The sequence below is a fragment of the Coffea arabica genome, chromosome 4e (assembly GCF_036785885.1).
Source record: "Coffea arabica cultivar ET-39 chromosome 4e, Coffea Arabica ET-39 HiFi, whole genome shotgun sequence".
Lineage (NCBI taxonomy): Eukaryota > Viridiplantae > Streptophyta > Magnoliopsida > Gentianales > Rubiaceae > Coffea > Coffea arabica.
In genome coordinates, this window is record NC_092317.1 from 45,161,297 (window position 1) to 45,185,221 (window position 23,925).

The window sequence follows — 23,925 nt, forward strand, 5'->3', positions numbered from 1 at the left end:
AGAATTTGCTTGATTTGGTGGATTTGTTTTAAATTAATGATAAATGATTAAGTAATCGCAAGTCACCCGCAAGTGAAAGTGGGGAAATTAAGGAACAAAGGTCCGGCTGTTTTAGGGCTGGATTTTACGCGTTAATGTGAAGCCGAGTTTGGTTAGTGGGTATCGTCAATTGTCATGTGGGGTGAGTCTATAGTTGTTTTATTCTTGGTTAATTACAATTTGCGCCCCTGAAGTGTCATTGAATGTCAGGTTGCACCATTAAACATTTGATTGTAGTAGTTTTAAGTGCACCGTACTATAAATTCGTTGCACATTGTTGAGGTAAATTAAGATATATAAATTTTAGAACATAATTGTTCAAATGCATACGTTTTAAGGAGGGGGGGGGGGGGGATACTTTCATACCCTTCTCTTCTAAATCTATATCTTGTGTAAGTTTCAGATTAAATCTTGTATATACTATCTGAATATATACTATTACGCTTGAATGCAAAATACATATGTAAAATTTGAATTTAATATTCAAATTTAAATTAGTTATAATGCATATAGTGGTGATAATACATACACTATCAAATGTATAGAAGATTAATCCTAAGTTTTAATAGTAAAAATATGAATCCTCAATGCTAATAATAGAAGTGTAGATTTAGAATGAATGTATAATTTTTAATAATAATTTTTGAATGGAAAGACTTTAGTGACCCTAAATAAACAAGAGAATTTTGTCAACTAATGCAAATTAAGACTATAAAAGTCAATGGTAACAAGAAATTATTAATTTAATTGAATTAAATACTGTGTCACGAATAAGAGAGTCCATCTACCCCAATTTTAGGGTATTTTAGGAGTATAAATTTTTATGCATGGTAAAGTATCTTTGTGTCAACTTAAAATTTAACCATTACAAGTACAATACTCAGCTAGGGTTTGTGTTTTTTATTGGATTAATAATTTTTGGGTCACATCTAAATTCAAATGCATTTCTTCATATGTTAAGCAGACGCGCAAGTATTAGTATTATAAATTAAGAATTGTCTTACACATGCACACTCGCTTCTCTAGATGGGTATTTAATTTTGGGTCTTTTTGTTTTGGTACTTTTGTTGGTTGCATTAATTAGAGTAATAATGGAATGTTACAAACAAAAGTTTGTAGCATGCCTCTCATTTTAGTTAAGTGGAAAAGGTGAAGTGTGACATTAATAATAAGACATAGAGAATATAAGGTATTAAAATGTCGAAATTGATAGTTTAGGGTGCACAAATAAATAGGGCATGATTGAGAGGTGCATTTAATAATACTTTGTAATTCAAGATTTGGAGAATATGGTCTATGGATAGTGAAAGAAAGGATCGCATGGCAGACACCACACCATTACGCAACAAGGATGATTTTGGAGGAGTCCTAGTACTTTCGTTTTTCGGTTTGGTGATGAGATTGTGTTGAAAAAACTGCACCTTTTTTTTCTACTCAAAATCATATCCATGTCATTTCACTGTGAACCTAAAAAAAATAGCAAACTTGCATGAAATATCAACTTTCCCTCGAAAGGTGAGTATGATTAGAATTAGGGTTTATCTAACTAGTGCTCCATTTTTTTTTTTTTGGTGTTTACATGCTAATTTATTACTGCAAGATCTATGAGCACTAAAACTAACTGCATGATAAGTACAAATTTGAACATTGAAAACACGCTTTAAACAAGCTATTTACCTATAGATCTCTAATCCAATTTTTAGGTCAAAGTTAATTCTTGCATGCAACACTAATTAAGGGAGTGAAATCTAATAGTTTTTTCCTCCCATGGGAGGAGATTTCGTCTCAAGCCAAGGTAAGAATGGCAATTGAGGCAAGTGCCTGCAAGAGTTGATGTGACGGGGTGGGCTGGGGCAGAGGTCATTTTCTTCCCTCGTTAAAAAATGAGGCGGGGACGAGGGAATATACCTCAACCTCGTCACCTATCTAAAAAAATAAATAAATTATATAATTATATATTTAATATCATTAGTTATAATAATTATATTATTAGTTATTCTAATAATATACATTTATACTAATATAAATTATTGATTGGTTATACTAATACATTTACACTAAATTATTAATTATATTTTTATTCTTTTATGCTTAACAAATTTCCATTAGGTGGAGCGGGACGAGCCGGAGGAGTGCGTGACAGGGCAAGGCTGGGGTGGGGAGAATGTTTGGGCAAACAGCAGTGGGGGCTGGGGAATACCTTCGCCTTGTTGCTATTCCTAAACCAAGGTCTCCCCCCCCCCCCCTCCCCCCCTTCTTTTATTTTATATTCAATAAAGTCTCTCCTAAAATATCTCATAAGAATTTTCTGTCTTCTAGTTCTTATTCGTGCAAGTTTTTTCCTCTCCTAAAATTTTCTAACTTTCTTCTTTCCTAAGATACCTTAGTACGAGTTTTTGTTTAATTTTTGTTGTTTCTTTATTAGATTTAATAGTTTTTCAAATCTATATATCAGATGAATTTCTTGCGTCGTTTCATCAGATCGTAGTATCATCTTTAGTTTGAATCCACTTTATTTACTCTGTTGGAGTTTTACAGAGTAATCTTTATCATTTTCTAGATCTATTAAATCTAGTGATTTTCTATATTAGTTGTAACTGTGACACGTTCAATGTACCTTTTGTCATTAATCTGACTTCATGAAATAAAATATATATATTATCAGAAAAAAAAGGAGTGAAATTCTAGCTAGCTCAAGGAATCCATTGGGCAATCTTGGAAACGACTATAGAGAAGTGTTTGCAACGATGGCAAACGTCAAGGAAAACCTGAGTAATTTACTCCAATTAATCAAGTCTTTGGACATTTGGAACGTCAATATGTTCATCTCTTTTGTAACATGAAAAATGAAAGGTATTTAATAATAAAATAATTTATGATTAAGCAATCGTCCAAAAGTTATTTTTTCAAAAAAAGAATGCAATGCAACAGCAACCTTTTTTTCTTGTTCTCCTGATAACAACTTGAGATAGGTGCAAGCCACTTTTTTTAAAATTTATTAACAATTACAAATTTGAAATTTTGATTTCAATGGAGGAAAGTTCTTCAAATTATTTAAGTTTCAAGTGACGGAATTCTCCCCTAACTACGTTTCTTTTTCATAATTTTCTAAAGTATGAACGAAAGTTCTTTAGTTTCGTTTAAACCTCTCAACAGATTAAATAGATTCATCTCCCTCTCGTTTCCTCTACTTTAGGACCATTTGTTACAATGTTGCATTGCTTTCTCTCTCAGGAAAAAAAAAAATTTCAACTAGTTGTGCTTAAAAATTAAAAAAGAGGAAAAGACTATTCACCTGGCTACAGCGGTTAAGATGTTGAACCGTCTACCCGATTAGGACTTGGGAGGGGACAGTAGATCGTGCAAGAAACGTCGTTTACGATTCATGAATCACATGATAGGCTTATTTTAGGAATCTGCCGGCGAAGGGGTATGAATCTCGACAGATTCTTGACCAACGCCGTTGAGATTCAAACTCGTGTCGTGCGTGCTCAGCACCAAGTACTTAGCAATGAACGGGACTATGACAAATCGGCTGATGCTAAACCTTTTCTTTTTATAGTGGAAGTTTAGCAAAAGGAAGATTAACGCATTACAAAATTAGTGCAAGCCATGGACAATCAACGATGAATTCTTGATCTAGTGACTAAGATTAAAGCGCTTAAGAATTAGAGGTCTTGAGTTCTAATTTTCTTTTTTTTTTGCACTGCTTCTTGAATCTCATATCTTTTCTATTTGGAAAAAAAAATTTAAAGAAATAGTGCAAGCCGTCAACTCTTATGAACAAATTTTTAAGATGAACTTCTGATGGACAAAGTGTTAGAAATTTTACCATTCTAAAATAAACTCGTCATTGATATTTACTTCTTGTGTTTTTACCTTATTTTGTAATTTTATTTTCTTTGGATCAAAGGCTTAAATGACCATTTACAATGCAACTAAATGATTATAAGAGGCATCCATCGAATTTGTAGCAAGTGTAGTTATTAGAGCTCGTTTGAATTGTAAGTTTTTAAAATTTTTATAAAAAATATATTATAGCAATACGATGTACTTTAAAAAAAAAAAAAAGCACTATAATGTACTTAAGGTAAAAAAGTAAATGAAAAATAGGTCGAAAGAATTTTTTTGTGAAATTTATAATCCAAACAAGGCCTTAATTAACAGCGAGCAGCAATTGGGTTGTAGGTCTGGCCGTATATTCTTTCTGTATCATCAGTGGGAGAATGCGCTTGGGATGGGCCTTGAAGAGTTGAAGGTCTGCTTTGATGTCGATTTGGGGAATCACATGTCTTTTTTTCGAATCAGGGAATCACACGTCTACTTGTGAAGAATTTCCATGTGCCATGTGCCCAAACAATCCAAGCTTGCCCTTTTCTATGGGACTAGGAATTAAGATTAACCCAAACATTAAATTGTGCAGGGACTATTTAGAGATTGTTTAGACGCAACAAAAATTCCGTTTCAAGCTTGAGTCAACTCGAATTGACTTCAATTCAATGGTTCTTATTTGTGTAGGATTACATCAATTTGAAGTTTACTAAAACTCGAATGATTAATCTTTTTGATACTGTTAGTGTATAGTGTATACATTGGATCTACAAGTGTATATACTAACAGCACATAAAAATTTTGAGTAAATCTTTTTATAAATTGATGGTATGTATATTAGCAAGTGTAGATGCACGTCATATATACAAAATTTGGTGTTCAAAATCAAATTACAATGATGTGACATGCATCCAGACCTGTCAGTGTATATGCTGACAATATAAAAAAGATTAATCCAAAAGTTTTATCGAAATTAAAAGCCAAGAATGTTGGTTAACATTATAGGATAATTGAGAAAAAGAAAGTCAATCGTTCTTTTGCAACATTAGTTAGAAACTCATTTTATCTTTCTATATAAAGTGGAAAACTTGGTCTTGTAAAGAGTAATACGGTCCTCTATAAACACTTTAAGTAGGTATCTATTTTATATTGTACTAAAGACAAATTTATATTTAGATGCAGTTACTATGGTTTACACCAATTAAGAATAGAAATATGATATGATCTCATAGGGTGGGTCTAAAGGAAGACGCATTCCTAATTGTAGATCTAGACTTTACTTTGCTAATATGTTAGCTCAAGAAATCTAGTCTCTTCATCAGATAAATGACTTTGAATAATAGATTATTTGGAATAATTTTTTGAATAAAATACTATATCACTATTTTGATATGATATATATGAGATAAAAAGGAGATTGAAAAATACACTGTTGATGCAAGCAAATACATTTTTCAACAATGACTTATCAATTTTTAAAACAAACTCGAAATATAATACATTTTCAACAATGACTTATCAACTTTTTAAATTGGCTTTGAAGCTTTTCATTTACTGAATAAAGGTGCTTCCAACAAACTCGACATATAATACATTTTCGACAATGACTCATCAACTTTTTAATTTGTCTTTGAAGCTTTTCATTTACTCAATAAAGGCGCCTCCAAATCTGTGTGTACAAATGAATTTGCATCACTTTTCTGTGAATTTGACTCCGTTTGGATTAGCTGTTTTTGGGGTGTTTTTGAAATATTTTACTGTAGCAATATAGTTGAAAAACTTTTACTGTAAATACTTTTATTAGTGTTTTTGAAAATATATTTTGGAATATTTTTAAAATTTAAAATTTTATAAAATCTTACAACCACCCACCACTACCCCACCACCCCTTCTCTCCTCCATCATTCTCCCTCTTCCCCTCCCCCTTTTTTCTCTTTCTTCCTTCCTCTTCTTCCTCCCCTACCTGTTCCCTCTCCTCCTCCCTCCTCCCCAACCTCTCCCACCACCCCCCTCTCCCTTCTCTGGTGGTGGGTCACGACTAGAAAATGGTCACCACCTGTGACCAAATCTGGTCGCAATGGGAGAGGGGGAGAGGGGTAGCGGGAGAGGCGTGGGAAGGAAGAAGGAGGGGAAGGGAGGGAAGGGGAGAAAGAGGGACGAGGAAGAAGGGTGAGGAAGAAAGAGAGGAGAAAGGGGAGGGGAAGGAGAGAGGTGGAAGGGGCAGCGGATGGTGGTGTGTTTTTGGTGGTTGGTGGTGGTGATGTATTTATTTTTTTTGTATATTTAGAGTTATTTTTTATATATTGGATAGATGTGGTGTTTTGGAGTCGCTTTTATTTGTGTATTACTGTAATATTGTATATGAAAAATTTGTTTTTCAAATAATGAACAATCCAAACGGAGCCATTGTTTAGGTAATTGGATGCCAATGTTTCATTGTAACATTAAAGCAGTGGCATGTGTTGACCTGCAATGCTAAATCTTCAAGACTATATATGTGTCATAAAAATTTTTTCCAAATCGCCAATTTTGCTTCATAGAAGATCATTGACTCTATATTGTTAGAATTATTCTCTAATTTGGGCTTCCAAACTTTGTTTTCTCAAAAATGGGTTAAATGAAAACCAATCTACATTAGTTAGAGCCTAGCTCTGTATCAGTCATCTATTTGGTGTGATATGTAAGATTTAGGGTCTGTTATGAAGATTAGGGTTACCTTAATGGAAGGTTCCATTATAATTATAAAAGATTAGGTCCCACTTTTTCATCTATATGCTAGCATTGTATTATTAGGGTGGTTTGCCCCATTGATGACCATCATACAGATTTAGAAAAGGAGAGGGAGTCACATATGCTAGGTACACGAACCATAACGTTCCGATCAAGATGCGAACCACAACATCCCAACCAAGATTTTCAGACATCTCTCAATCTCTCTCTCTTGATCTCCAATTATGGGATCATGGAAAATTCTACATATACAGTCTACATATAAATTTGTTTCTACCACAACAATTCTGCTCTCGAGCCTTGAAGTACCTTTCCACTAGTTAAACGCAACAAATCCCCACTAATACACTAACAGCTGCTCTCGTATAGCTTGAACAAATCCATTAGCTTGAGCTCACGACTTACAACAAGGGTTACAATTATGAACCTAGTTCATGTTTTGTATTGCAATATGGTCCAAGCAGTATAGATTCAACATTAATACACAATGGAGTTGGTCCACGAAAAATTCAGAACCCATGTCTCTAGAGCACCCCGATCTTAGGCAGGTCATACTGTTGCCTTGTGTGGAATTGATAGGGATTGCAAATATTTTCAGATAAAATTAGCCATAGTTATTTTTTTTAAAGTTAGAATATACTAACTAGTTTGCAAAAAAGTAGAAGGGGGATTTAAGTCTTACCTCCAACTCTATTGAAATACAAATATTATATACTAAAAGTTTAGCATTATAGTGATGGTAACACGAAAGTATTACAGTATTCGGTTTGGTATCGTGCCGCGTTTGCATCATTTTATTAATATGTGAATCGTCTTTCTCCTTCTGAATTTCTTGAAAATAATTAGAATAAACTAGTCGTCTGCATTGTTCTCGTCTTTTTTTTTTTTGCCTTGCGAGCAACTTGTACTATTATTTACGTAAGATGTTTTTATTCATTTTCAACTCAAAAGTTTTGTGAAATTTTTTAAAAGATTGTAAGACTTCTTCTTTTTTTTTAATCTTGAGGATCTAACTTCCTACATCTTTAACTCTTCAAATGCAACTGACTTTGGTGTTTCTTCTTATCATTTTACTTCAGGAAAATCATTCAAAACGTTCAATACATTTTGTCAAATAAATTTTTTCATCATTTACTTTTAAAATAGTAACTTTTCATCCTTTATAAAATCAAGTTAGTAAATTTTAGTCTCAATCAAATTTTCAGCTACTTTTTACTTTGAATTCATCAAGTGATCTACACATGATCATTTTTTAGGGGCAAAATAATTAGATCCCATTTTAGTTAAGCAAGTGACCCTATCCATATTTATTTCTGCCTCTAAAAAATTAGGATTTGACTCGAACCACATTCATTTTTTTCTCGCGAAAAAGGGGATCTAATTCAATCCATATTCACTTTTGCCATTAAAAATATGGTTTTGAATTTTTTGTATATAAAAATGATTGCATATGAGTCATATGATGATTTCAAACCAAAAAATGATTGAAAATTTAGGTTGGGGAGCCAAATGAGCCAAATTGTGCTAAATTAAACTCGTAAAGGACGTAAAATTAATATTTAAAATAAATGACAAAAAAAATTATTTGATGAGACTTGAACAATTTTTCCTTCTACTTCCACTTCATCATTTTGTAGATTCATTTACTTTTGAGTTGACTTTCCCATCCACGAATGTTTTCAACTGCACGACTGTCATCCTCCATGTGACCTTTTTATTTGACCACCTCCACGCTTTGAATTTTTTTTTTTTTCAGGTCCCTTACCTTCCTGCTCTTTCGCGATTGCCGTGATAACAATAACATTAGGATCAACCAGCTGCCCAACTAAAAAAGGCTTTAGCAATTGGGCCTTGGTCCAATAATAAAAAAGAGCACTTGAAAAGTTCTTCTATACATTAGGTTCGAAATTCAAATCTTACCCCTATACAAACTTCTTTAAATTCCCCCTTCACCTTATAGAGTAGGAATAGATTAAATAATTGTCATTACAAATCAAAAAAAAAAAAAATTTGCACCCCTTGTGTTGTTTGAACTCTTTTGAAAATCATGATGATTACAAATAAAGTAGAAGTAAGTTAAATTGTTGCCATTACAGCCCAAAAAAAAAAAAGAAATTTGCACCCCTGATATTGTTTGAACTCTGTTGAAAATCATGATTACCAACCCGTTCCTTCGGCTCAACAATAACATCATCCTCTCCTGACCAATTCTTGGTTAAATTATTCTATTATTCTCTTAATATATAGTAATTTTTTCTTTTCTTAGCTTGCGATTGTCTATCTAAAATATTGTCAAAATCTTTTCTTTGTTTTGTAAGTCCATTTTTTTGTTATATTCCAAGAGAAAAAAAAAAAAGAAAAAGTGATTGATTATTACTTTCAGAAAAGCCAATGATGACACATGGGCTTTATGAGGGCATTCTGGGGCTCTAAAATTGCTTCATTTTGTGCTCTAACATATAGGCTCTAATTTATAGGCGGTTCAGTTCCCTTTGAATTTTCCATTGACTCTTTTGGGTCCATTCCTTCCCCTTAATATAGAGTAGGAGTGGTGTAAAATAAAATTTATCGTGTCTGCAAAAAAAAGGTATAGGCTTTATTAGGGCATTTTAGGGCTCTAGAGTTACTTTTTTACTTATATTTGCTCTAATTCCTTGAGACGGTAAGTGAATTTTTGCTAAATTTTTGCACTATCAAAGGGTTAAACTGCTATTTGGTCAAAGTTCAAAATTTGATTGGTAATTTAGTTAAACCTCAAGGAAGTAAATGCAATTAATACTTTCGTTTATGTGCAGTAATCATGAAAAAAGTCAATAAATCAACACAAATTGACGTGAAAGAAACAGTCAAATCAACACAAATTCATATTGGCCAAAAAGAGTAGTTTGAGCGAAAGGGGCTGGACAGTATTTGGAATTGCCCGAATAATAGTTGTCGGGGAGTGGCAATAGAACTTTCTAGCCTTTAACTTTCCCTTTATTCCCAAAAGGCCCAATCGTTTTTTGACTTGTGATTTGTTTGATCAATCAGAAACCAAAATTCTCATCTTTCTCTCTTTCGATCTGATCAGCAGATCCACCATCACTTCCAAGGTAATGATCCATTCGTCTCAACTCTCAATTACTATTTGAATCTCGATTCCCTTTGATTTACATTTTTCTTTTTGCAGTTTTTGTTTCTAATGTAAATTTTGCATGATATTTGAACAATTTTGTGGAGAAATTTCGGTTCTGATTTGAGAAATTGATTGAATTTGGTGGTTAACGTTGAAGGTAATTACTTGGGGAAGAGGACGAGAAAATGAGTCAGGTTTTTGATGGATACGAAAGGCAATACTGTGAGCTTTCGGCTAATTTATCCAAAAAATGCACTACTGCCACTATCCTCGATGGAGGTCAGAAAATTTCCCTCTTTTCCCGATGTTTTTGTTAATTATTTTGTATGTTTGCGAGGAATTTACTGCTGAAGCTGGGTTCATTTATGTTGGAGGCTTTAATGTTGTGGTAATTATGTAGTATCCCAATTATTTTGAAATTGCATCAATCTCTGCTTGTTTTGTTTGAATAATTGCTAATCTTAGCTCAATTTGAACTAAACATTTTGAAAATCATGCTTAATGGGATATTGTAACGATTTAGGTTAATATTGATCCAATATTGCAAAAGTTGAGGGAGATTAAGTTAGAATCAAGTCAATTGATGTTGAATTGAATTAAATTTGTGCCTGGGGGATTTAAAAAATTGCTCCAAATACAGTTGAAATTGATGCAAATTGCAAAAGTTGAGGCAGAATTCAGGTCGAATTGAGTTGAATATGTGCCAGAGGATCGGAAATATTGCTCCAAATTCAGTTGCAATTGATGCAACTTTTGTTGTTGTTGTGTTGGATGGAGATAAATGGAGTCAATGTTTCAAAACCTGGTCCATTTACAAACTAAAGAAATGTGATCTATGAGTGATTTGTGTAAATGTCTCCACTGCTTACAAATGTTAAGTCAAAGTTTTCCCCCCCTCCTTGATAGGGATTTCCTTTGTGATCTTGTTTTGAATATATGCAGAGCAGAAAAAACAGAAAATATCTGAAGTAAAAGCAGGATTGGATGATGCTGATACTTTGGTAACGTAATAGTATCTTCAGTTGGATGGAACTACTTCTTCCTTTTTTTTTTCTCCCAGTATAGGATTTAAGATGACTGTGGCTGCTTTTTTAATGTTGCAGATTCGTAAAATGGACCTTGAGGCTCGAAGTTTGCCGCCAAGTGTCAAGGCTTCACTTCTTGCTAAGTTAAGAGAGTATAAAACGGATCTGAATAATTTGAAGACTGAAGTAAAAAGAATCTCATCAGCTAATTCTAATCAGGCTGCAAGAGATGAACTACTAGAATCAGGCATGGCTGACGCTATGATGGTATCCTCCAATCTTTTATTACAAATCATTTGAGTCCTATTCTGTTGACTCGTTACACAAATTGTCCAATATGTTGAAGCGTTTGCCTCTTGTTTCGAGTTGACAAACATATCATGATTTCTTCTTGAAGGTATAGGCTTCTTCATCTATATAATGTTATCACCTTTTTATTCGATCGACATATTATTTGATAAGCTTTTGCTGTATAATAGTAGTCACTGTATATGTATTGTATAAGTTGTACTACTTCACTCTTCTTTCACCCTGCTTGTCTACAGTTGGACAGGATAAATTTTGACATGAGTTGTCTGTGTGTTGTTTGTATAATATGCATTTGGATAGACATCTTGTTTTGAACCTTCTTTTCTAGCGAGTGTATCAGGGGTTTCTAGGTATTGAAGCCTAAATGCTACAGAAGTAATGAATTTTAGTGCCCATTACAATTAGCATAAATGGTGGCAGTTTATATGCCTTCACCAAATGTTTTTCTATCTGAAGCTGTCTCAGGACTCCTATGCTGCTATTGTTTGCCAAAAAGAAATAATAATTACATCTCCTCCAAGTGCAAATATGGTCTATAATATCATTTCTTGGCTAGTTTAGCGGGCTACGGTTAAGGTACAGAATAACCAAACCCAGTAATTATTGTAAAACTAGGCACTGTAAGAAGAAATAGAATAGTGAGAAGTGAGAGGAACATGACAGAATTATCCAGGTCTTAGATTCTCCAACTTTGATCTCATATCTACCAGTACTAGTTGGAAAAGTTGTTTTTGTTCTCTTAGGACTTTCTGTAATCTGTATCTGCATCATGTGTTTATTCTTGGAACTTTGTAATTGTTCCGGTTCAGAAATTAGCATTTATAGACAATTTAAACAAGCTGCAGAATGTGCTTTACCAAATTATACCAATATTTTTTGAAATGATATTTATTTACACAGCCTTTTTAGCTCCCCAAACCCCATTAGTTAAAAGGATGTACAAGAAAATAGAAGGGGTGTGTATATGATTTCCCTGTTTCTACATGTCAAAGGATGTGCGAATGCTACTAGCTCAACATAATTTGTTTGGTGATACTTCTTTGGGTGTTAATTGTTTCTTGAGAGTATGTTACATGATGGAATACTGAAACGTGATGTTAGGTAGCTGCTGATCAAAGAGGGAGGTTGATGATGTCAACTGAGAGATTAAACAAGTCCAGTGACAGGATTAGGGAAAGTCGGAAAGTGATGTTAGAAACTGAAGATCTTGGAGTTTCGATCCTTCAGGATTTACATCAACAACGTCAGTCTCTCCTGCATGCCAATAATACGGTATGATTCCTTTAATCCTATTAAAAGTAATGATGTAAGTTTTTTACTGGTGTGCAGCTTCATGATTTTCTTTTCTTTTTCTTCTATTTGAACGTAAAACGTTATGCCAGTTATTATCTACCTGTGTTACTAGGTAAAGAAATTTTTGGTGAAATAAGTTGACTTTGTATGCTCTTCTGGGAATAAGGAGTACATGTAAACCATTTAATTGCTTTGAAATATGAGCTAAGCTGACATTGTGTCTCTTATTTTTGAGACAAAACAATTGAGTAATTGTCTTCTTTTGCAGCTGCATGGAGTGGATGACAACATCAGTAGGAGCAAGAAGATACTGACTAACATGTCAAGAAGGATGAGCAGAAACAAATGGATCATCGGCTCCATTATTGCAGCTCTAGTCATTGCAATAATTTTGATTCTTTACTTTAAGCTCGCCCATTAGCTTGCCAGCTCTTCTTTGGGAAACCCGTTCACTTCTCAGACTTTGGTTTGGAAAGTCATGTGTGGAAAATCTTAAATAGAATCTGCCATGCTGGTTTTGGTAGTTGTGTGTTGGGTCGATTGACCTTGTTGGTCCTGTTTTCTGCATATCATTGATTGTTATGTAATTGTAAAATGTAATACTGTCATAACACATATTTATCAGTGTCATTAATCAGATTTATTTTGATAATCGATTACGAGATCTTTCTTTTGCTCTATTCATAGGGCTCTAATCTTGTATCGTCCTTGGGATGGAGAACTCAGCTGCCTTGGCTTGGTATTTACAATTCAATTGTTTTTTCACCTGCAGTTGAGCAATCAGGGCTATTAATGGCACTGGACAATTAGCTTCTGATGGTCTTCAGAAATAAAAGAAATAGATGGAATTTGGTCAAGTCATTGATAAACTGAAGGAGCTAGTTGGTTGGTACAAGCTTCAGAGACTCGACTCGTATTTTAGGATACTCGAATTAGTAATATACCCAGTGGAAAAACGGTCCTTAGCATGTGGCCGTTTACTTCTGATTCAGAGACGAATTAATTAAGGTTCAAATGCTACTGCACCTGTTCGACTACAGTTGTGGAAGTATTTCAATCCCTAATTGCAATTCTGACCCTCCTTTCTTGTACGGTAGTGTGTGGTGACTAAAACAATAGCTTGGAAAAGATTTCTTCCTTGACAACAAATTGACTTGAGAAGCATTTGTCAAGCAACATTCTTAGAGCCTATAGGGTAAGCAGGAGATCTGCTCGTCTCACTTCCAGATATTGGATCCATACAGCTAGTCAGCACGTGAGTTCATCAAGGAGTAAACTCAACCAGTAACCTCAAGTCGACCAAAGTACTACAGGTAAATTGTGACACTAAAATAGGCGGCTGTAAATCACTATTATATCAAACAGGTTATCATTGCAGACTCCTAATTAAGTGAAGGCTTTTCAGAAAAATTCTAACTGTGGTTTCACCAACTCGTTTAACCCAGAAAGCACATCTCGAATCTTATCTTTAGCAGTTCCAATTCGACAAAACAGTTCGTACACCTGAACAAATAAGTAATGCCGGGGGTAATAACTTTATACCATTACACCAAACTACATCAGAGGATGAAGTACATCAGCCCAAGAATCTCTTTCAGCAGCTCCACAGGTTCATATCTTCAGACAACCGGAACTGGAAATCCCTTAATACCCCAATATCCTCAGAAGAAAACCAATGACAGCATTTGGCAGCAATCGCCCAGCATCTTCTGGGAGGATATTGCTAATGCTGGATCACAATTCTGAACCCAGCAATGGAGTAGACTCTAGATTTATGACGATCTAATAAACAATGGGCATTTTGGAACAAAGCTATGTGATTGAAGTGGAAATTACAGTCTGTTGAGTTACTCCATAAAGAGTTACTCCATAAAGTGCACTTCATCGTTGACATACCAAAGCATCATCATCAGGTGATGAATCCAAGTTAGTTACTTGGTCCTCCTCATCTTCATCCTCCTCTTCATCATCTTCATCATCTGCTGAAGCTGGTTGTCCATTGAGATCCACAGTAACACCATTTACTTTCCTTACAAATTGTCCCCGTACACGAGGTCTCCTTTCTGCGAGCCTCTTTCTATTGACATACCTGATTTTCTTGTCAAAGCACCTTTCCTTCCTTTTCTGCCTGAACTTCATCAATGCTGCCTCCCGACGGTCAATTTTACTTGCATTCCCTTCAGCAGAAGAGGAACTTCCGTATGATGGCCATGGATGCATTGTAGGCATTTGGCCTGTTTGTAGGCAGATTCCAACTTGGTAGTAGGGAAAAGATGCCATCCCTGGCACATGGGGAGAACACTGCGGGATATGGCCATATTGAGGTAACATCGGTGAATGACTATGTACATCTGGTAGGTTCTTTTGATACATTGGGGAAGGTGGCACTATAACTTGATTCATTACTCCTGAAATATAATATGGATAAGCACTGTGTGGGTGAAACCCTGAAACATCATGGTGAGGCTCATTTCTTGGATGTGTAGGCACCTGAGAGAACTCATTTAAGTTCCTTTGCTGCAAGAATTCCAGTGATAAAGGTGGTGTACAGGACCTTTCCACAGAAAAGGAATCATGGATGCTGTCATTACTAGGACAACCTTCTCCATTGGAACGGTTCTGAAGAGCATCATTAGTAATAGTTACTTGAGAATCAGTATTGATATGGCCACCTTGTGCGTTAAGATTCTCTTCAATTGTCAAATGCTGACACACATTTTCATGCAATGGGGCAGCATCCTGGCAGTTGCTTTTTGGCAAGCTGGATTTTACGTATGTAAAGAAGGCAGAAGATTCGCCAATCTTTAGCTCACTCTTCTTTGGAAATGAGGCAATTTGCCCTGAAAAAGTTAGCAAAATCCTAATACGTATACTAGAGGGAAATTGAAGAAAAAAAAAACCTGAAAATTTATTACTAGCCCATTACTAATAATTCTTGTGCATAAATGGATAACGTGGGAGTTGAATTCTACACAAATTCAAAAGAAAATCAATGATTTGATTGTAGCACTTCATGGAGAATCCTTAAACAATTACTTTCTTTTAGAATGAAATTCACATTTTATCTAATTCCAAAATTTTCCTTTTCTTTTCCTTTATGCCTTGCAGATTTTTGCATTTCAAATTCCCATAGAAGAAATGCCCATCAACCTTGTACCTGATCCATGTTAGGAAGGTAAAAAACATGAGCAGCTACTAAAAAGATACTCATAAAATGTAACTTAACTTGAGATACAGAAACAGTGTTGCTACTCCACTACATAAAAGCATGATGCAATGAACAGGATTACTGCAAAAAACATTGGCTTTCATAGTCACAATGTCCAATATTTTGTAAAGTGTCATAAAGTTGTATAAGCAATATTCTCATCTTAAACTCTACTTAGGATAGGGTTTATATAGAACAAAGCTGCATTTGAACTTGTGAAACTCCCACAAGCAAATGCTAAATAAACTATTTTCAGTGGCATTAGCTAGACATTAGGATAGTAAGAATGCTTTGTGGGTACAAAATTCAGGGTTCCTAAAAAAATATTAAATCCCCAGATTACATGTTGAAGAATGTAAATAGCCTATTTGAGCATGAAACACAATCTACAGCCAAGAGTTCATTTTTAAGTTAGGAAGAGAGGTTCTGACCTACCAAAATCCACAATAAAGTGTTGTCTATAAAAGATAAGGTACAATCAGAGAACCGATTCTCCTTGCTCATGCAATTTAACATATGAAATCATGTGTAAACGAAGAAATTCAATCAAGAGTACTACAGTGGATGCACTACATTTCTAGCCATGAAACTGTAGCAAGATAGCATGCAGAACGTGGTGCAATGAGACTCAATCAATTCAAAAGCCAAAGCAACAAAGAACAAAAGGAATTAATGTAGGCTGCAAACAATAAATTCTGAACATGCAAAAACACATATGCCTCTAACCTGTCCTTCGATCATTCATTCCAGGCACATCAGGGAGACACTCTGATGTGACAATAATAACAGTCTCTACAGGAGCATCTGCACTTGAAGGATTTTGCTGAAAATACAAATTGCACATTAGCGACCACAAAAATCAGAAGACATGGCTAAGTTGGGGAAAAAAAATTAGCAGAAGAGCAACAAAATGGAAATTTGAGTTTGATTTGCACAACCCACTCATTGCAAACACCCTTCTGATACACAACTTTGTGGACATGAAGAATCTTGCACCAACTTAATTGCCTCAGAAGGAATACTTAAATTTCTATGTTTACCTTTTTGATTGTTTGTTTCATGGCAAAGATACTATAGATGAACTGATACATTGACACCAAAATTCAGAAAATATGTTACAAAGTTGTACGTCAATCAAGAACTTAAGACCATAAACTGTCTCAAACAAATAAAGCTGCAAAATTTACTAAACGTGAGTTGTGACCATTTTTCTTGCATTACTCCATGTAAATTTCTTGATGAAGCAGCTTACTTGATAACCTGAAGCAGCCTCTTCAACTCCAGTTGGGCATGACATGAGTTAAATTGAGTCTTACTCGGCATCTTAGGGGGGAAAAAGAAAACTAATCATGTTCTCTTTTGCACCCCTAATTTTTTTAAGCAAAATACTTTTACTTTTCTGAATTTTTAGCATATTTCAGTTACATTGCTTATAATGAGAAAGAATTGGAAAACTGGCACCAGTAGACAAGAAGATATATATTTAAATCTCTCACCTCTTCTTCCTGATGGATTGATGCACATGCTTCTGGATTAACACTTTTTCGGGATTTGTCATCAGTGTCATCAGAAAATAAAGTAGTACTGTTTGTGTTAGCATCACTAGGGTCTGATACGACCTGGTCAAAATCATAATTCAGTATGTTCTTCTCCGCTAGTCCAAGCTGTCAATGAAGAAAGCAAATTCCATTAAGGTCAACATGGCTGTAAAAAGCTTGAATATGTAGATAGAACAGAGAGGTGCATCTTCAGAATCTAAAGAAAGTCAAATCTTTTTTTCCCCCAATTTGGATATGTAATAAAACCAAAATTCTTTAAAAAATTGGTTTTTCAGTTTTCCATAATTGATCAAATGCTATATAATTTGGAAGCATGGCTGATAAAGCAAACAACCAACAGAAGAGAAAATATAATTTGTTGACAACAAGAAATCTAACAAGCACTCACTGTTCGCCTTCTTCTCCACATGTGAGTCCACAAGTTCAATAGTTCATTAGTGCGCAATGGCTTCACAAGATAGTCAGCTGCTCCAAATTTCAAGCACTTGACAACAATAGAAACCTCGTCTTGCGCTGACATCACTACCAAAATAGCAACGAGAATCATTTTAAAACTACTAAAGCGTAACCATGTACCATTTGACTCTAGTTTACCAAATTGCCCAGGTAAGAAAAGTTATACTTACTGATGACTGGTATACGTCGCAATTCTTTATCCCTCATAATGTATTTCAAAAGTTTCAATCCCTTGGACATAGGAAGGTCAACTTCAGAAAGAATGATATCTATATCAGGCCCCTCAGCATTCAGTGCATCAATCAGTTGTCTGGGTGATCTCACAGAAGTCACTGAAATCAAAGGTCATCTTGCAAAGTTAATGCATGTGATAAATTATTTTCAGTGCCTAAAGAAGTACGATGGCCCACAACAAATTCAATGCATCAATGATTTAGAGATGCCTTCGCAACATTTTGTTCATATGCTTCACAAAAAACCAGATAGCATCTGACTTATACAGGAGAATGAAGGTAAATCTCAGTATTTTATTTAATCCCATCTCTGTAGTCTTGACAATAATCAAACACGACGCAAAGATATACCATCACCCCTTTTTTGTTCCCACCTTTCCACAAACTGTTACACGTCAACATTTTCATACATTGATGAGAGCTACCAATTTTCCCCGGTTAATGAAGAAAACAGAATAAGACCTACAAATACCAAATCCACGGAAAGCAACAAGCAACAAAAACTGTGAATGCAAACCAGAACTATTTGGTGAAGATGCAGGTTTATCATCAATATTTTGAAGCCTTCATATTATTTCCATTCCTTTCTAATATAACGAAAAAGATCAAGCTATATCTCTTATAAACCTTGGATTTGAAACTGAGAAATTTTTCAAGGCAAAGCACTGTTCTTTTTGTTTTCCTTCTCATTTCTTACCTGAACCACAAACTTTACCAAAGCATTATAGTGGATAAACATAAACACAAATACATAGTTACTAAATCACTTAAAAACAACTTTTCAATTAGATCCCTCCAGCTCTATAAAGGTCTTCTGGACTTACCACGATGATTAATGAAAAACCTTCATGATTAAGATCCAGCGTCTACTACACCAGGTTACAGACAATTTAAGCATCATATAAAAGTAAAACACCAATCAGCATGAAATCATTCTGCAACCAACTTCATCCTAATAGCTGGTCCCAATTTTACAACTTTTTAATCTTACAAGCAACAAAGTCATGATATTCCAGGTATGTTAAACTAAATATACAGCTTTCATTAAGATAAACATAAATAATCATACAAGGATTATGAATATACCTTGGTAAGAACATTTACACAAAAGTGTAAAAACCTCCTTAGAGCTCTTGGAATCATTATCACATAGTAAAATCCTAACTTTACTCCTATCTATAAACCCATCTCCACTCTTCCCTATATCACCCTTCTCCATCAATTCCACCCCAAAAATCTTCCAAAAATATTATATTAATCAGGGACCCCAATCCACCAATCCCAAAAATTCCCTACTACAAAATTCCCATAACAAAAAATGACTAAAAACAAAAAAAAAAAAAACCAAAAAATCCCCCTCTTTTCAACTACAACATAGATAATAAATTAGAATAAACCACAGTCAAAACTTCCACCAGAAATTCCACTTTCCAGATACAACTAGACTTATGCTGTAGTAAACCGGCGCACAGGAGGCGCAAGTTAGCAAAAATCCCTCCATAAAAAAGCTGAACTTGTAGCAATCAATTGGCAACTGGGTCTGAGCCAATCATTAAAATAAAGGGCCAAGATTGAATCTTTTCCACAAAAATCAACGACACAGAAAAGAAAAACAAATATCTCAGCAGCCCACCATGGATATGGCAAACGTTATTATCAACCCCACAAAACACTCTCCCTCACACACACACACACACACACACAGTAGACACAATAGTAGAAGGTGCAAGAAGAACAAGAAAGGCTGATGAGTGAAAATGAGGTCTTTGCTGCTGTTGTCTCAGCCTTGGCTTTTTCTTGGCGAATTTATTACTATTTTAATTGCACTTTTTTCGTTTAATGGTTGATGCTAATGTGCGCCGACACAGTTGGCATCTCTATTACCCGTCCGATCTTCAAAATGAACGGTTGAGATTCAGACAGCTGGGTGTAGAGTGCACAAGTGCGTAGGATAGCATGGAGTCTTACGTGGAAGGGACTGAAAAAGCGAAGGGAAAGCGCGTGAGACTAAATGGCTAGATTTTGGGAGGGGGAGGGAGTGTGGGTATGAGGTTAAGGGGCTGTTTGGGAGGTTTGAGATAGATAGAAGGCCACGTCATCCAAAGATCTCAAAAAGGGGAAATGGGTAAGGGATGGTGTATCAAGATGGATTCAAGAATCAGGGCAACACGTGTATCTTTTCTTTACTTTGGGCCCTCCCCCAGACAAGTTTTTTCTAATTCTTTTGATTTTTTTGTTGTTGTAGGGCTAACCAAATCTAATTGGCTCTAGCTAGATGGCCACATTTGCGGAAAAAGAGTACAAGTCAAGTTGCAGTGATCACTTGATTCCGAGGGTTGTTGCTAATTTGGTGTTTGTGGATTAAGTTTTGAGTTAAGAAGTGTTTTGCGAATTTGGTATTTGCGCATGTTAAGGGTTGGTTATCCGTTGCTTCAAGTACTAGGAGGTATAAAACGCGCGATGCGCGTAGGTAACTAAAGACAATATGCCCTGCCAAGTATGAGGATCAAGGGAGTGATTGAATTTCGGTACATTCTTCTTTTATCCAGCATGTTATGCAAATTTATTTATTTTTTTGTATATCAATATGAATTTGCATGGCAGTTGACAAAGGGAAAAATAGCACTGAGCCATATAGATTAAGGTTGATAATCCAAAGTGCTATAAACTTCAAGGAAGTGCAGAGACTTTAAATCTATTCCATTACATGAATTTGGCAATGATTCTGATAATGTAACCCACAAAGAGACTCGGTAAAAGAAGCATCAGTTGTTCTCAAGTTGACACTGCAATGTCCTCCTTTCCCTATTAACGGTACCAAATCTAGTTTGACTACTGATTCTCTGCAATGCTGTAATCCAAACCATTTAATGTGTAGTATATATCCTACTATTTCCTAATTAAAGTTACAATGATTAGTACCCACTACAATGGAGAAGCAGAGAAGTCCTTCGATGAAGCCCGCTAGATTTCTGGTGTTTCCTCTTACAATCTCTTCCTCTTTAACCTTTCTTGCCGTCTTTTCCATTTGGGTTCTCAAAGCTACCTCTCAATTTCAACGCCAACAGTCCCCTCCTCTTCATCTCCCCTTCAACCAAACTCCTCTGCAGAGTTCCTGTCCCCGCAAAGTTTGGAAGCCAATAGCAAAGCTAGAACACATGTCGGATCAACCGCCCTACTCAACAACTTCCTTGACAAATTCAAAGCAGCCCATTTATCGCCTTCTCCATAATAACAGAGGGCTAGCTTCTCATACCTATCTTTCTGCTCTATTGTCCTCGGAAGCAATTCTTCCACTTGGTAAGCTAAAGCCCTTAAACCCCTTGATACAGACAATGCATAAGTAAAGTGATCCAAAACCGATGGATCCCACTCAATTCTATTGAGAGAAACTTTTCTCAATAGAATCATCAAAAGAAGAATAGCTTCTTCAATATTGTTTCTAGGAACAAAGAACTGTCCATTTGGGATCACACGTTTGGAGGGTTTGCCTCACCTTCACTGTAAAGAAGAAAGACAGCAAACTCTTTTTGAATCCTGGCAACAGTGTGTGCATCAAGATTCCATGGATGAAGAAGGGACCTCCGGTATGAAATGATTCTCTCACTGGGAAAATCAGCAAGTTTCCACAGTTCTGGAAGTAACTCAACAGCCTTGCTCAGTGTTTCCTGCAATTTACAATCAACAGCAAAGTTTTTAGGCAAGTCTGCTGCTAATGAAGATTCAACTATGTCTAGAATAACTGAGCATGATTGAACAGCTTCTGCAAGATAATAGGAATTATGTATTAGCCAGAAAATAAAAATTTATGTGTTGGCCTTGGAAATCCTCCTTCTCTTTGTCACCAATACAGAGGAAAACTTGGAAAATTTGCAAAAAGCAAGAGCTTTACATTCATGCATGTCAGTGTTAGAATACAAACCCCCAAAACACAAAGGGAAGTACAAAAGCTAGGCATAAGTGTTATTCAATAGAAATGATCTCGCTTACATCAGTCGGTAGACCGAATTAAATAGTTATATATCCATTGCATTGCAAATTTAAAAATTTCAGTAGTAGTAAATCTATTGCCCACAAATTCCAGTACAATGAAATACACCACCATCTCTGTCATGAAATTATAGAAAGTCTTTTGGAATCCAACTTCTGAGTCAAGGTGTTTTGATTGTGGTAGCCCTCCAAGTTCAAATTTTCAATTGCATGAAGCAGAAAATTATAGTAATACATGGGACAGTACTGGGAGAATAACAAAATGAGGGGGCAATCTCTATTTTCCAAGTAATCTGGCAAAAGGGCAATAAATGTCAGGAAAAGTCTTACAAGCATTTTAAGAAAGTGACCGTAAAATCTAATAATTATGAGCAATAAAAAATGTACTGTAGTCTTAACATGACATCACTATCAAAAGAACATCTAAGAAGAATGATCAGAGTGCAGCAAAAGTAGGTAAAGACATTCAAAACTCAAAAAACCAGCAGAAATGTATGATATGGACTTATAGAAAACAGATTGAAGTTTCACCAAGTAGTTGAAAACTACCTTTATATCTCCCAAGAGCCTCAAGAGATTTCGCTTTTAGAAATATTGCTTCCAGGAGCAAACTAACAGCATGTAATGACATGGGCAGCGAGGAATAATTTTGAGATTGTTTTCTGGGATGGTCTCCTCGTCTGGCAAGTGTGATTTTCATCTTCAGAGTAACTGTAACAATATTGATTCCTTCAAAAACATGTAAAGTAGCTTCTATGTTTCCCTTTTGATATTCATATCTTCCTAACAGTGCTCTAGCTTCTTGAAAAGTAAGGACAAATTAGTGCAAGCAAAGGATCAGCCAAGAAATCATTTAACTTTGAAAAAACACAAATTAAGAAAGCATTCACAAGCAAGAAACTGCAAAACTTAAGTAAAAGATGTTCAGAAAAGAAAGCTTTTGACAACCCCTCATAATTCAAAGAACCACTCTCACGCAGAGACGATTCAACCTCTTCAATGTTGCCTGCATCAGGCTTCATTTCAGCTTCTCTAGCTTGAGAAGAATAAACACTTGTGGAACAATCTTTAGTTGCAAGTGATTCAGAAGAAGGGATCATTTCATCTGCTTTTGCAAGTTCCCCTGAGCAGAGGCAATTCATGGCCTTTCGCAATTTAACTTTAACTTGAGCCATCTTCTGCTCTTTGCCCAACTTTTCATTCCTCATGCTGTGTCACCAGTCTCAAAAATCTTCAGCATGCAACAACATAGGGAATAACAAATTAGAATCCATTCCTTAAAGGGAAAAAACTAATTGCAATGAATCCTGTCCAGAGATTCAGTGAAGGGATATGCCAATGGTAATTAAGAAACATAAGCATCTCGACCTTAGAAAAAATGAGAACCTATTTTATGCATGGCTGAATCATGAAAAACACAACAAAAGAGGAAGTAAATACTGAGGAAACATTCCTAAATAGGAACAGAACTATAACAATGCAACACTAAGATCATTTCAGAAATGGGAACCTTTTTAGCAAGTAGTATGAAGCAACATATTCGGAACTTATTCTCAAAACCTTGAGCCTGATATAATCAATTTCATCATCAAAAGCAAATAAATTTCCTTAAAATCAAAAAAATTCTAAAAGCCCATTTCAGATTTCAAAACATGAACCTATTTCAGAACGTCTGAAGCCAGAATTATGGGACTTGGATCACAAAATTCACAAACCAAAACCTCAACCCAACACAGCAAGCTACCAAACAGATGAAGTAAAATCCCATAGTAAAAACCTCAACCTCCGGCATGCGTAATATCCCCTCAATATGTTCTGACCACATAACTAACGAATAGGAACAAAGATAAAAACCAATTAGAAAAAGAGCATCCCAAAAAATGACAGCAACACACAATAAAAGCCACCACAAATAAACACTGAATAAAAGCAAAAACACTAAACTTCAAGAGAGCACCAAACAAGAAACTACCACAAAGCTAAAATTCCAGAAAAAAAACAGAAAACAATCACAGGTATGCCAGAAGCAAATGGAGCAAACAAACCAAACCATAAAACAAATTTAAAAACAAATGGAAAAAGGAAAAACAATTTACAAATCACAAAAGCACAATAACAAAGCAAAACAGATAACAAT

At 35.2% G+C, this 23,925-nt stretch overlaps 2 protein-coding genes and 1 pseudogene across 3 annotated transcripts; 1 reads left to right on the forward strand and 2 right to left on the reverse strand.

Annotated features, from left to right (window-relative positions):
- Positions 1-9,437: 9,437 nt before the first annotated feature.
- LOC113742888 (vesicle transport v-SNARE 11) lies at positions 9,438-12,994 on the forward strand. Of its 2 annotated transcripts, XM_027270900.2 has the most exons (6): positions 9,438-9,692; positions 9,873-9,994; positions 10,658-10,716; positions 10,819-11,007; positions 12,151-12,321; positions 12,611-12,994. In XM_027270900.2, exons 2-6 carry the CDS (start codon positions 9,901-9,903, stop codon positions 12,761-12,763), a joined length of 666 nt encoding a protein of 221 aa, XP_027126701.1. In that variant the 5' UTR covers positions 9,438-9,692; positions 9,873-9,900; the 3' UTR covers positions 12,764-12,994. The 2 variants fall into 2 exon arrangements, with proteins under 2 accessions (XP_027126701.1, XP_027126702.1); XM_027270901.2 differs by lacking the exon at positions 9,438-9,692 and having other exon boundaries at positions 9,947-9,994; positions 10,658-10,721.
- Positions 12,995-13,777: 783 nt separating this feature from the next.
- Positions 13,778-19,828, reverse strand: LOC113742154 (two-component response regulator-like APRR1). Its single transcript, XM_027269894.2, has 6 exons — positions 18,885-19,828; positions 17,736-17,897; positions 17,498-17,631; positions 17,047-17,214; positions 16,277-16,373; positions 13,778-15,182 (listed from the first exon to the last, which is right to left on the reverse strand). Exons 1-6 carry the CDS (start codon positions 19,015-19,017, stop codon positions 14,224-14,226), a joined length of 1,653 nt encoding a protein of 550 aa, XP_027125695.1. The 5' UTR covers positions 19,018-19,828; the 3' UTR covers positions 13,778-14,223.
- A 693-nt stretch (positions 19,829-20,521) lies between these two features.
- Positions 20,522-22,996, reverse strand: LOC113741382 (protein NPGR2-like; annotated as a pseudogene).
- Between the last annotated feature and the right edge of the window lie 929 nt (positions 22,997-23,925).